General features: G+C 35.5%; 1 protein-coding gene across 2 annotated transcripts in view; it reads right to left on the bottom strand.

The window, feature by feature from the left end:
* Window positions 1–319: 319 nt before the first annotated feature.
* CALM2 (calmodulin 2) overlaps window positions 320–14,246 on the bottom strand; it is a 14,775-nt gene continuing 848 nt past the window's right edge. The window contains exons 2-7 of one of the 2 annotated variants that reach the window (XM_023746988.1): window positions 13,877–14,097; window positions 9,202–9,232; window positions 2,331–2,474; window positions 2,133–2,239; window positions 1,702–1,837; window positions 320–964 (exon numbers count right to left, since the gene is read on the bottom strand). In XM_023746988.1, coding sequence (XP_023602756.1) covers window positions 936–964; window positions 1,702–1,837; window positions 2,133–2,239; window positions 2,331–2,400 — 342 coding nt within the window. In that variant the 5' untranslated portion in view covers window positions 2,401–2,474; window positions 9,202–9,232; window positions 13,877–14,097 and the 3' untranslated portion in view covers window positions 320–935. The remainder of the gene's footprint in view (window positions 965–1,701; window positions 1,838–2,132; window positions 2,240–2,330; window positions 2,475–9,201; window positions 9,233–13,876; window positions 14,098–14,246) is intronic. The other variant, XM_006083377.3, reaches the window with a different exon arrangement.

Raw genomic sequence — 14,246 nt, 5'->3', positions numbered from 1 at the left:
TCAGAGTTCAATTCCCGGTCAGGGTACATGCCCAGGTTGTGGGCTCAATCCCTGGTGGGGCACGTGCAGAAGGCAGCTAATCAATTATTCTCTCATCATTAATGTTTCTCTCTCTCTCTCTCTCTCCCTTTCCTTTCCTCCCTGAACTTGATAATATATATATGTATTTTAAAAAGCACAATGAGTAAAACATTAGGAAATAGACGTTAAAACATAATGACACACCCCTCCCAGATTTAAATTATGTTCTTAATACAAGCATCATTTGATTCTCAAAATTATTCAACCCAAAGTTAATGAAATGACTCAGATTCAGAGCAACAGTTGGGTAAAATTTTTTTTTATTGGAAAACAAATATACAACTTGGAATGGATTTGAGGCAAATTGTGCCATAAGCAGATTTTCTTTAAGTGGCTAAACAAAGTTTAAAAAGCAAGTAACAATAAAAGAAAATGTTTCTGGTACAGGACCAGCAGTACAAAAAAATAGTGTACGAGTACCTGGATAATACACCCGTTTTGCAATAGTGCAACTTTTAAGTACATATTGTTGACTGTCCATAGTCCACGCAGAGTTACAACTCCACACTTCAACAACAACATGCTGACAGTTCCTAAAGAAAACTACTTAAAAAAAGGCATAACCAGATGTTCCCTCATTTGACCAACTCCATCTAAGTTTAGATGTGCAGAAGGGCTTAGATATATCCAGAGTAAGCCACATGCAACATGTTACTTGATCAATTTTCTAAAATAAGGTTTCAGGACAATAACAGTAAGATAAGGGAAGAAAACATGGAGGAATGAAGTCCTAATTACTATACATGCATATTTTTTTTGACAGTAGGGGGAACCTTTTACAGATAAGTTACAAACAAAGAAAAGGCAAATAAACAATTTTGTACAAGAAATTTAACACATTCTGTACAATATCTTCACTTTGCTGTCATCATTTGTACAAACTCTGAAAAAGAAGAAATACACAAAAAGTTGAGCCAGTCAATGGCAAAAAATCAACAAAATCAATCACATTTACTCAATCACTGAGCAATCTCTATTCCTCTTTCTTTCCTCAAAATTATAAGGAAAGCTAACTATATGAAGAAAGCTAACTAACTGCCAAAGCTGGAACTTCATAAACCAAAATTATTAACAAATAAACCCAATTAATGCTTTAGATAGCTATTATAAATAAAAAGTATTCTTGCTTAGTTTAGTATTACAAATGATACTTCTTAACCTGAAGCATATGTAAACAGTTTCAGACTAAATCTGTTAAATAGAGGAAGGGAATCCAATGAAGAAAAGAAAATCACCTTAATTTCATTTTGAGGATCCTGAAATTAAAAGTTGGAAGCACTTCAAATTGTTCCACAAACATTATACAAAAATTGTTTTAGCACATTTAGAGTACAGTGTTCTCAAACTTTAATGTGCATATAAAATCAACCACCAGGAACCCTGTTAAATTGCAGGTCCCTGGTATAGGGGTAGGACCTAATAAATAGCTCTAAAATGTTCTTGGGCAACAGGAGGTGTTGCCTAGTCTATACACACATTCTAAATAGCAAAAGGTTAGAAAATATAGTTTTAACATCTTCATGGGGTAAGGAAGTTAGTAATTTTGACCTATCAGATTACCTAGTACCTCTAAACGTAAAGTCAAAGCAGAGAATGAGATGGTGACAGTGAAAGTCTTACCTTCATAGTTTACTTGACCATCACCATCAATATCTGCTTCCCTGATCATTTCATCAACCTCTTCATCTGTTAACTTCTCTCCAAGGTTTGTCATCACATGGCGAAGCTCTGCTGCACTAATATAGCCATTGCCATCCTAGAAAAGTTATTAAAATACTTAAGATCATAGAGTTGGAATAGAAGTTTACTAAATTTCACATGAGGAAGAAAAACATACTTTAGAAATCCACACAAACTAAAGAGAATCTACAAACAACTGACCTATAAATTAAACATCACCGAGAGCCAAGCACTCTGTCTACCAAGTGATACCTGCTTTGCCACAAGATTAATGCAATACAAGTTACTAGGAGATCTGAGCTTATACTGAACTGTTATCTTCATTTCATCCTCAAGTTAAAATTTAAGAAATCCAGCCCCTGAAAACCTACCTTATCAAACACACGGAATGCTTCTCGAATTTCTTCTTCACTGTCTGTGTCTTTCATTTTTCTTGCCATCATTGTCAGAAATTCTGGGAAGTCGATTGTGCCATTACCTGAAATGGTTTGTTTCGTTGAAACATTATAATAGAATCAAATGTCACTTCAACTTCCCCCTCCCCAAAAACAAAAATTAAACAGACTTACCATCAGCATCCACTTCATTTATCATGTCCTGTAACTCTGCTTCTGTGGGATTCTGCCCAAGAGACCTCATTACAGTTCCCAATTCCTTTGTTGTTATAGTTCCATCACCATCCTTGTCAAATAGTGAAAAAGCTTCTTTGAATTCTGTTTGAGAGACCACAATCCAAATGTACAGGTTAACAACAAATAATAACCTCCTAAATGAAATGTATTAGTCAACTCTTAAAAATATATATGAAGATAACACCTGAAATGGAATTTTGATTTCTGAAGGATTTAGATGAGAAAGCCACTTGTAGCATTTTAAACATCTTTAGCTAATCATACCAGTATATGCTCACATTGATCTACTAGGAAATTTTTTTCATCTAAAATCTTACAAGGAACTGCAATATCTAGACCCTTATTATTCTGTGTTTAAAAAGGAAAAGAATCAAAACCCCAAATGACTGGCTTCTCTATTTTCTGTTAAAGCTGTTCTGTGTAACACAATTCAAAATTACAGATCTAACCTTTACTCAGAACCGAAAAATAAAGATAGTTGGTTCCAAACACATTTCTATAAAACTATACTATTTGCATTATGTTTATAATACTCCTCAAAAAAGTAAGTCTACTTCATCACCTACTAAATTAAAAACAAAAAACTTTAAACTTCAGAATAATATGCCAATGGGCTAAGTTATCTTTTCTGGAAGAGTCTATCACCAAATAGTCTATAGTACTGATGATAATGGGATGATCAAGATATGAACGGCCAGTTTTAGCTGTATTATTGAGAACAAAGATATCTTAGACCTTTCTTTACATTATATAACCCCAAACTTGTAAAAGAGTGAAATATATTATTGCCTAAAATTAAGATCTTACAAAATTGCATTACTTTTATTTCACCAGATTACATGGGAAGCTGTTGGAGCGACAGTCCACAATACCTGGCTTACCATTTATTTTACAGAGAAACTAAAGCAGAGATTAAATCTGACAGTGCGAGGTCAGATAAATGAGCTAACAAAACCTAGTACTTTTCAAGGTACTTTCTGTAATAGACCCTATCAGCAAGCAAATACAAAAACAGTCCCAAAGTTCAAGGAGCCATATGCTCTCCCAACATATCTAAAACATTTGAAAATATATACCTGATACATATTTAAGAAATGGTGTGCCTCCTCTTACAGTCCAAGTCTATTTATCCCCTGCCTGTCTATCCTTGCTCCAATCCATATACCTCAAAGTTTCATTTATCATAATCTCTTCTCTGGACTCAACCATTCTACTGATTTTGCCATTAATTATTTAGTTATCTTTATGTCTCTTTGCCTAAATCTAAACTCAAACCTTAGTGATATATATATTTTTAAGTCCCTGTCCTTATCCCTCCCCAAATTCTGGAAGGCACCACTACTCATATCTATTTCTTCTCTATCAACCAACTATTAAAATTGCTTCCAGCTCCAGCTCATCCACTGAAAATACTAGGTTCACCAGGAACGATCTAAGTGCCTAATCCAGCAAGTATGTGTCAGTCAGTATGTGAGGCCATAAAGCATAGAAACTAAAATCAGACTTTGAAACTCAACTGCTGGCTTAAAAATTCCAGCTGCACCCTGACCAGTTTGGCTCAGTGGACAGAGCGTCGGCCTGCGGACTCAAGGGTCCCAGGTTCAATTCTGGTCAAGGGCATGTACCTTGGTTGCGGGCACATCCCCAGTAGGGGGTGTGCAGGAGGCAGCTGATCGACGTTTCTCTCTCATTGATATTTCTAACAATCTCTCTCCCTTCCTCTCTGTAAAAAAAAAAAAAAAATCAATAAAATATATTTTAAAAATTGAAAAAAAATCCCAGCTGTTACTTATTAGAAATGTAACCTCCAGCAAATTAAGTTACTAGACCTTTTTTCTGCCTCAGTTTGCTCATTTTTGTTAAATAGGGATAACGTACCTAATTCCTTATTTTAAGAACAAAGTCACTACATGTAAAGCACTCAAAACTAGGTCTGGCAAGTAAGCACTTAATGAATGTTAAGAGAATGATGATCTCATTTTCCTGCAGTATCCAAAATTATACTAAAAAAAACCCTCAAACTTCTCTTGGCCTCCACAATAGTACTTTAATTTATATCCTATCTTACAATGCCAAAGGTTTTTGGCTCCTACTTGTTTCTTCCAAGTATATGTGACTAACTCTCTCATCCTTTCTTCTCTCCTTGGCCATTCATTTCATCTATGCCCACTTATAATGATGATTTCATGTCTTAGTATAATACACATCTCTCTCAACATAATATCCTTTATTTCTGACTTCCTACAGGACAGACATCTCCTCTGGCTGACCTACAGCAAGAAAACTCTTCCCCTAAAATCTGTCAATAAGTCCTGTTGAACTCTGCTGTTTAAATACTACTGGATTATTTTTTCATCACTACAACCAATAATGGCACCATCACCTTTTGCCTGGACAATCATGATAGCCTTCTACTTGGGTTCTTTATACCTGCAACCCAGGTATGTGCCCTTGACTAGGAACAGAACCTGAGATCCTTTGGTCCTTGAGCCGACGCTCTAACCACTGGCCAGGGCCTATTTGCCTTTTTTGATTACCATGTTACTTGTTTCTGCTTATTCTACTTAAAATCTTTGAATTGCTTAGTTTAAATCAGATATCACTGCATTTTAACAGAATTTCATTCATTTAAATCATACTTGTTTTTAGAGGAAATCATCCGATACCAGATGCTTAGTACCAAATTACTCATTGATGTTATGAAAATAGTATTAGATCAATCCAATGACAAAAATAGATCAATAAACCCCACAAATAGCAGAATTTGATGAAAACATTTCTAGCTTATGTTTTTTTAAAAAACAGGATGTAGAAATAATGACTAGAAATATACAAACCATTATTAGGGTTTGAACACATAGCACCTATCACCTAATAACTTAGGCTACAAGAAAATGAGAGGACTTGGAGAATTGTAATTTGTTTACACTACATTCTCTGCTGTAATACTTAGCTACATTTAACACGACCATTATATGCGAAATTCGCAATGTGTATCTATAATTACTTTACTACTAGAGGCCCAGTGCACAAATGGAGGTGGGCCCTCTCACAGTCGAGGACCCCTCAGGAGCGGGCCTAAGTAGGCAGTCGGACATCCTCCGAGGGGTCCTTAGCGCTGTTGTGGAGGCTGGAGAGGCTCCAGCCACTGCTGCTGCACTCCCTAGTAGAGAGCCCAGCTTCTGGCTGAGCAGGGCTCCCCCTGTGGGAGCACACTGACCACCAGGGGACAGCTCCTGCACTGAGCATCTGCCCCCTGGTGGTCAGTGCGCATCATAGCGACCCATCTTTCCGCCATTTGGTTGATTTGCATATCAGGGTTTTATTATATAGGATATGATTTAACTTAAAGCCAAATTCTGGAAGATGCATAGTATTAATTTATGTGTGTATTCTAAGTTTCAATAAGTCTTAAAATCTAATAACTCTTAAAGAGCCAGAAATACCTGTAAAAATTCCTTGAAATAATAAACTCAAAAGTACCATTTAAATTCACCTGCCTGTATAGCTCACCACCTATACTTCAGAACTAGCATAATCTTCATGTACAGAAGCATGTCATTCCAAACAGTAATTCTCAGGAATGACTTCAAATATAAACCCAGTACTAAATACACAATAAGAAAACAACAGGTCCTGAATGTCACACAGAACAGCTATCTTCAACACAATTGATAGGACCTTCCTCTAAATCCATTCTAGTTATATCTAAGTTGAAATTTTCAGGAAACTTATTATTTAAGTTTTATGTGTTCATCAGCAACCCCAGGACCCTTTTCCAATTATTTATATCACATAAGTTTATAATTTTATTAAAATAGGTTATCAATAAACAATTACAACTAAAGAAAAATCAAATGCCTACTAACTTTTATGTATTTAGTTTAATCCCTTGTTGGCACTCTGTAATTGTTATAAACTGAGTACAGTTAGTATATTTTATCAACCAAGTTTTATCCCTACATTGGACCTTGACTGAAAGGTTCAATGACAGTTTAGGCACAAATTTCTTTTAAAAAGAAAAATTCTTGTTACATTTTTTTATTAGTCCTCTAAATATCAACTACTAATGACATCATGGCAGAGTCAAATAAAATTAACTTGTGAAATCACACTAAGACTGTTCCAGATTGCTCTTTAAGACTAAGTAATGTAAACAATTCTAGTAACCACCTAAACAACAAGCACACTTTTTTTTCTATACCAAGTTATTTGCTATTAAAATCTCTAAATAAATCTGAAGTAGTAATGATTGTCACATAAAGATAAAAAATAGCTTTTAAAAGTACTTTAGTATATTCAATGCTGCATTACATGTATGAAGCTTAACATTCAACAAGCAAGTCTTAGATGCTAGAATGTTACTGGTCACCAGTGATTATAATTTACCAGATAAAGACAAAATCTGTGTTTACCTCAAAGGTGGACATTGAAACATACCAAATTTAGGAAGGGATTTTTGGAAGAAGCAGAATAATTCTTAGGATAGGGTAAGGTAGTGTTCTAGAACACTTTTTATGTCACAGTCCTCTTTGAAAATAAAACTTATTCCTTCAAGAAATATTCACTCAGTCCTTACTATGTGGGAATCACTGGGAATACAGAGAAAACAAAAAGGTCACTGCTCTCACAGGATTTTTATTAGCAGCATAAAAGCTTTGGTTCCTCTAACCTAAATGTTCAGAGGTTTATTAAAGCCTGGGGTCTAAAGAGCACCTTTAAAAGTCTAGGAAAAGGCAGGGTAGGGAGAGAATCTACAATATATTTTCCTCCATTCCCACTTGAAATTTAATTGTATGATGGAAGTCAATGAAATGACAGAATTTCTCTTAAAGACAATATTCCAATGAACTACAACTATTCTTGATAAAAATGTTATAACAGTCATTGAAGATTCTTATATCTCACAGATACAATCTTTCTTTAAAGAGGCGCGTGTGTTTGGGAAGGCAATAATGAGCACCAACTCTGTGACAGGCACTTTGACTAATACATTTTCTACCTTAAAGTGAACATTTTGTGCTGTGTACAATAGGCATAACTACCTAACTGGGCAGAGAGGGAGGCCAGATGTATCAGAGAATGTAAGAGTTTAAGAATGGAAATATTAGATAGCCCAGAGGTCAGTTCCTGAAGGATATATTAAAAACTATTTCAGAGTAATTTTACATTGATACATTTAAAAATAATATAAACCAACATGCAATTTACCAACCCTAGAAAGCAAATCCCAGGTTTAAATCAAATCCACACAGCAAGTAAAAATAAAACCTGCATAAATTTTGTCCTTAATGCTAATAGCTTTCTACCTTACATAATCCTATCAAATAATATTCATGATGAATATTTGAGATTAGTGATGTCTGGCTCCTCTAAATTTGTTTATAGGGGTGGTTTTATTTACTTTATTTACTTTAAATGGGCTATACAGTTGAGTTCTAACTGTGTTTCTCAGTTTTCTCTAGCATTAAAAATTGCTTCAGCCCAACCAGGGTGGCTCAGTGGTTGAGCACTGACCTATGAACCAAGATGGCTCGATTCCCAGTCAGGGCACATGCCTGGATTTTGGAATTTCAGGCTCGATCCCCAATGGGGGTGTGCAGGAGGCAGCCGATCAATGATTCTCTCTCATTATTGATGTTTCTATCTTTCTCCCTCTGCCTTCCTCTCTGAAATCAATAAAAATATTTTTTAAAAATGCTTCAGACCCTGACTGGTTTGGCTCAGTGGATAGAACGTCGGCCTGTGGACTGAAAGGTCCCAGGATGGATTCCAGTCAAGGACATATACCTTGGTTGTGGGCATATCCCCAGTAGGAGGTGTGCAGAAGGCAGCTGATCAATGTTTCTCTCCCATCAATGTTTCTGACTCTCTATCCCTCTCCCTTCCTCTCTGTAAAAAAATTAATAAAATATGTTTTAAAAAAATGCTTCAGTGTTTCTGAGCACTTCAAACTCCTTGCCTACCAGGAAAATTGTAGCAGTTAAAACTGCTTGATGCTTGTGTTAACAAAAGCCTCTAATGTGAAGTAAAAGAATAGAATTTGAAAGACATTTCAATATTGCATAAAAAAAGCAAAACTTTAGCAAGTTTCCAAAACATTTTAATGTTAATCAGACATCTCAAATATTAGAATAAAATAAAAAATACTAATGTTTAATGGTATGGCATAAAGACAACATGACATCAAGTTTTCTGTAACAATTTCACATATTTCCAAAGCAAACCAAAGGAGACAAGATTTAAGAAGCTCATTTAAATAGCTGTCACTACTTTATAAGACATAATTACATGTGTAAAATAGAATGCTAACCTTTAGATCTAGGTTTTTCATTGGAAAAATGGGTTATTCCCTGACTGTATATGCAATTCTAAGGTTAAAATACTAGCTATTTTACAATGGCGTAAATTCAACGTTCATCTTCTGATTCTACATTTCAAATTACCTATTGGTTACATGATGTGGCCCTCTTGTAGAGACTGATTTGGAGTTACAGTATTAAAAACTGCTTAGAATTCATGTTTTAAAGTAAGATAACCAACAACAACAAAAGACCACCTCCTGGCTCCAAACATGTCTAAAAACAGCCTAAAAACATGCCTTTAATTAGTTAGCCCCACACATCTTTCTCAGGCAAGTTTACCTTTTCACTTGCCAAAGCAGGTTCAATTACTGTATTACATTACAGCCATTTGCTATGTACTATATAGATCAAAGTCAATTTTTTCATACAAGTATCTTATTTTGGATTAGCTATTCAGTTTATAATAAAATCCAACGGGTACAATCAGGCAAAGTATTTCTCACCTGCAATCTGCTCTTCAGTCAGTTGGTCAGCCTACAAAGAGATCAAGAGATAGATAAGTGACTTGAGACTATGTAGGTTAGCAATTACAAAAACAAGTTTTAAAAGTTTTTAAAGTTTGGCATGTACCATAAACTTCATTTAGTTCAACATTTCTTAGTATCAGCAATAAGCACAGGGTAGGTGGAAAATGCATACATCTGGTTTACATTCAAAGTTAAACAGTCTTGACCCCAAATTTAAGATAAGGAAAGTATTTCAGAGTATGTTTGAAAGTAAATTTTACACAAATTGGAAAAAAAACACAAAAAACATTTGGAATACTAAAAAGTTTAATTGGAGTTTTTCTAAATTAAAGATAGAATCCAACAGAATCATTGTTTCCTTTTTCAAAATTAGCATACCTCAACTTAAGCTCACCTCCTCTGGTAGATATAAAATTATTACCAGAAATCTCCATTGAACCAAAAATAATGCCCAAGGACTATAGTCAAAATTGCCCCCATAAATGGCTAAAACACATCATTTGGACATAAAAGTAATTTTCCAAATCTCAAAATGAAGCAAAACTCCCATTATTAAAAAGATTAAGATCTACAGTCTTGGATGGGGCAACATGAAAGCTACCAATTTTTACTCCTCTTCACCTGCCAGGCAACTGCAGAGAATGCAGGATTCTGAACACTTGAATTACATTATTTACCAAATGTTAAGTAAGTCTAGCCTCTCATCTTCTCTTGACTTTTGAAATCCCAAAGTGAGCCTAAGGTTTGTGATGTCTTTAGCACATGGAGAAAGTTACTGGTTCTTGCTTTTTTAAAAAACAAACAAACCTATTTTCAGGCATTTGCAAAAAACATTTTATATGTTGTTCTTATTCAGTTTTATAGTAACCAAACAATGGTGTTCTTATTCCCTATCTTACAAAAGGGGAAAGAAGGACTCAGATTATATTTCCGGGAGTGGGAATATAGTATTAGTTAGCTAGTAGAGTGAGGATTAAACATTAAGGTGTTAGACATATCCAAGTTTAAAATTCAGAGCACATAATATATAAGGATATTTGCAAAATATCAAGGCTTTGTTCTTCATGTGTCCTTCATCTTTAGACATTTCTCTGCTTATCAGTATACATACCCATGAAACAACTGTTTATGTGGTTCTGGGAGGCACTGACAAGAAATAGCCTCCTATCTAGTATGTATACCTACATGAAGTCAAACATACTATGATTAATCCATTCATTTTTGGTATGAAAATAAAAGCACTGCCTGGTTTCATTCTTTTTAAGTAAAAAGACTCCCAGAAAGGGTAACACCTTAATGTAGAATAGTATCACATTTTCTCTAGGGGACAGCATGAGAATATTTGAGAAACAAAGCAGACGTTTCTTTACCTGCTTGCTTTGATCTCAATGCAATCAACTCATTTCCATTCTTAAAAATTAAAAAGGAAAAAAAGCCAAGGGCCTGATAATTAAAATTGAAGAGCAAATAATTAAGTTCAAATGCAGAAATTTATAAAATAAATTATCTCCAGCAATCCGGTATAAAATCAGCCAGATTGTTTTCCCTAGGACAAAGATTTAAAACCCAGTAAATCCACTGAGTTGTTTCCTTTGTTAGAGGCTATAGGGATGGGGAATGTCAGGCCCGAGAAATCATTTGGTATGGCCATGCCAAGGCATTAGGGGTGAGTTAATTAAATGTTTAACCAAATACAGCAGGTTAATTTTTAAGTTGATAATTTTATATGGCCCACGAATAATGTCGTAAGTATCCAAATGACCTTTGGCAGAAAAAAGGTTTCCCACCCCTACGAGGATTTACTTCTAGTCTGATTTCATTTTGCAGGATTTCTATAATTTCTGAAGGAAGGGCAATATGGTAGGGTGCAGGAAAAAGCATAGTGCTTTGAGTCATCATTGGGCTAGTATCCCAGCTTTGCAACTTAATAGCTGTGACACCTTGGACACGTTATTCAACCTCTAAATCAACTTCACCTGTTAACACAGTAATACCTACCTAACAGGGTTATTGTGTAGAGTAAATCAGAAGCTATGTCAAAGGCTAGCCAAAAGAGTTTAGTGATAATTATTTTACATAAATAAATCAAAGAACCTACAATGTTAACTATCAACCTAACTAGTTCAACTTCCACACAGAAAGTAAACATGCACAGCATTATCAAGACCTTTACAACAAACCTACCATGTTTCATGTTAAACTTAAAGCTGAGAAAATATATTTCCACAAACTGAAACCACCAGCTGAAGTCCAGGGACAGATGTGGAAGGCAATGTAGCATGTATGAAAGCTGATGGATTGATGGGCTATGTGCAGAATGGTAGACACTGGGTTTGTTCTCAAAACATGGTTGGGGGAAGATTTGGGGGAAACTCGTTTATAAGAAAGCTTAAGGCCTCAAGAAGAAACAAAGATGTTAGCTACAAAAGAAAACAAATTTTTCAATTTTCTTTGAAAAGTCCAAATTTAATGGTCCCACACCATCTTGTCCAACTCCCTACCTCTAGGCAAAGGTAATCTTAGAAAAGATCACAAATAAGCTTCAAGGAATAAACTAAGCACATGGGAGCCTAAGTTACTCACATAACCTAAAAGCACTGTGTGATTTTTGTTTGGAGTGTTTCGAGAAACTTAGAGACATTTTTCATATTTACTACTAACCCAGAGTTCAAGGTTTTAAAGTAATCTTTATATCAAACAAATCTTTATATTAAACAATTCAGATTAAAACCTACTAAAAGCAGAAACACAACACTTCCTAGCATTCTAATTTGTAAGCCTTTCCCAACTACACCGAATCAATTTGTTTCTTATTTCTGTCTATGGAGAGTGACATTTTCTTACTTAGAAGAACTACAAGAATTATACTTTTGGGAAAACTCAAGCTCAATAACATGTGTATTTATCTCAGTAAAGAATAATTCACTAGAGAGCTGACTAGTTCTTACTCTATTTCTACACTTTATATAATTCTTCCTACTGCTCTTGTCATGCCAGAGAAAGCTTCCAGGCATTAGCATACTCTCAGGTTCAAAACCACAGGTGATTTATTCACCTATTGAGAAACACTAATCTAGACTAGGTGTGACCTGAAGTGAATGCATTATGTACCTATTAAATATTTCCTAAATGGCTCTCAAAAGTAGGTATGGGTAGGTACTCTTGGAGCTCACCTAGTGAAAGGTTTTATACAAATGATCCAAAATTCTTATCTAAGTAAATGGATGAATCCATAGGCTTGAAATGGCACACAAACTTCTAGCCTTCATTCATTCCTGTTTCTTCCAAGTCCTACTTAGATATAAGCTTCATAATTAAAATTTTCCTACAACTTCAGAATTGTTTTTTACCTATATAAAAAGCAGTCTCTAAATTAGCTCAATAATTATATCAGTAATACTGGTAGAACAGTACTTACTATATAGCATCTTGAATTAAAAAAAAAAAGAACCCATCAAATTACTTTATAAAAATTAGGACCTTTACCAAGGGCCTAATTTGATCATTCTAGCTGAAATCTAGAATTTCCTGCATTTTAATAGAGCCATAGTGAATTTCCTCAGTCTAACAGAAATAGATCTCCTTGCAGTTTGATGGAATAATGATTACTTATTTAGACAAATGACAACATTTTCTACCTTTTCACATCTTTTATTTATCTAACCGCCCCAGCCCTTAAGTCTTCTTAAAGCACTCCCCCCTTCAAAGAGCATATATCAACTATATGTAAACCTAAGAGCTATGTGAGCAATCGTATTCCACTTTTATATAACTTTTTTTCTTTTAACTTGTCAGAGTTCTAACTTTAAATCTCCAAGTCTTATAAAGAGGACAATTTCCAAATTAAATAATTAATGATGACTCAATTTAACAAACAAAAAACCCCCAAAGCATCAATGGTGCAAACAGTAACTTAAAAGTTTATCATGGGCAAAGAACCAAGAAAGCATAGATAAACTCTACCCATCACCAAAGGAAAAAAACCTATTCCAGTGTTTGTTTTCAATTATACTGAAGGGGGAAAAAACAACACCACCAATCTTACCCTTCATTTAAAAACATTTAAAAATTTACCTCACAATTAAGAACTTCGATTACATGCCTATAATGTACTTTCACCTAAAATAGTAAGTTCAACCAGCATATACAAACTCATAATAAAATAACTTAAAAAATATCAGTATGGAACGAGTGCATCAAACTTAAACGAGCACTAGTTTTAACCAAGATGAAGTCCTTTCCCCACACCCATTAAGGCTGAAGGTTTCAGTTGGCAAGGATTTCCAACTCTTGTTTAAGATGTCACCTTGCCTCCTGGACACACCCATCGCTGTAATTACTTGGCAGAAGGAACCACGAACTAAGTACTGCAAATTACCGCCCTCATTAGACTTTTTTAAAAACAGAAGTTCTGGTCTCAAGTGACAGGAAAACGCTTTTTAAAATCCCCTGCCCTCCAATACTCTTCTATGATACTCCGGTATTTGACGACCATTATTGCACAAATGAACTGAACAACTGAAGATGATCTGGCAACTTCTGTAGGGAAATAGGAGTGATCCCCAAGAGGACCGGAGCGGGGGCAAGGCTGCTGCGTGGTCGTGGTTCCCCGACATAGGAGTGCACGTGATTGCTCAAAAATAGGACATACCAGTCAGTGGCCCTTTTCAAAAGCATCCTTCCAGTTGTTACATGAGAACAAGACCGACTTTCACAACAGTCGCCGCGGAGCCTGCTTTCCGTAGGTGGCAGGGTAGATAGAAAACGCCTTTCACCTAACCCGGGCCGAGGGCTTTCTCTAACAAGATGCGTACTTCGGGGACGCGCCCGACTTCCGAGATACAAAGATCATTTCCTCCAACGATAAAGCCACTTAAAAATAATTCTTATTTTTAAATGTCCAGCCTGGATAGTGGAAAAAGGCCCCAGAACCCAGATGGGGGAAAAAATCTGCATTCACCGAGCTTCCTTCTCGCCTCCGGGGGGGGAAGGGGGGGAGCTTCTGGAGGGCCACCTCTTCC

This window comes from Myotis lucifugus, unplaced genomic scaffold, assembly GCF_000147115.1.
Source record: "Myotis lucifugus unplaced genomic scaffold, Myoluc2.0 scaffold_6, whole genome shotgun sequence".
NCBI lineage: Eukaryota > Metazoa > Chordata > Mammalia > Chiroptera > Vespertilionidae > Myotis > Myotis lucifugus.
This window is presented reverse-complemented; position numbering and strand designations above follow the sequence as displayed.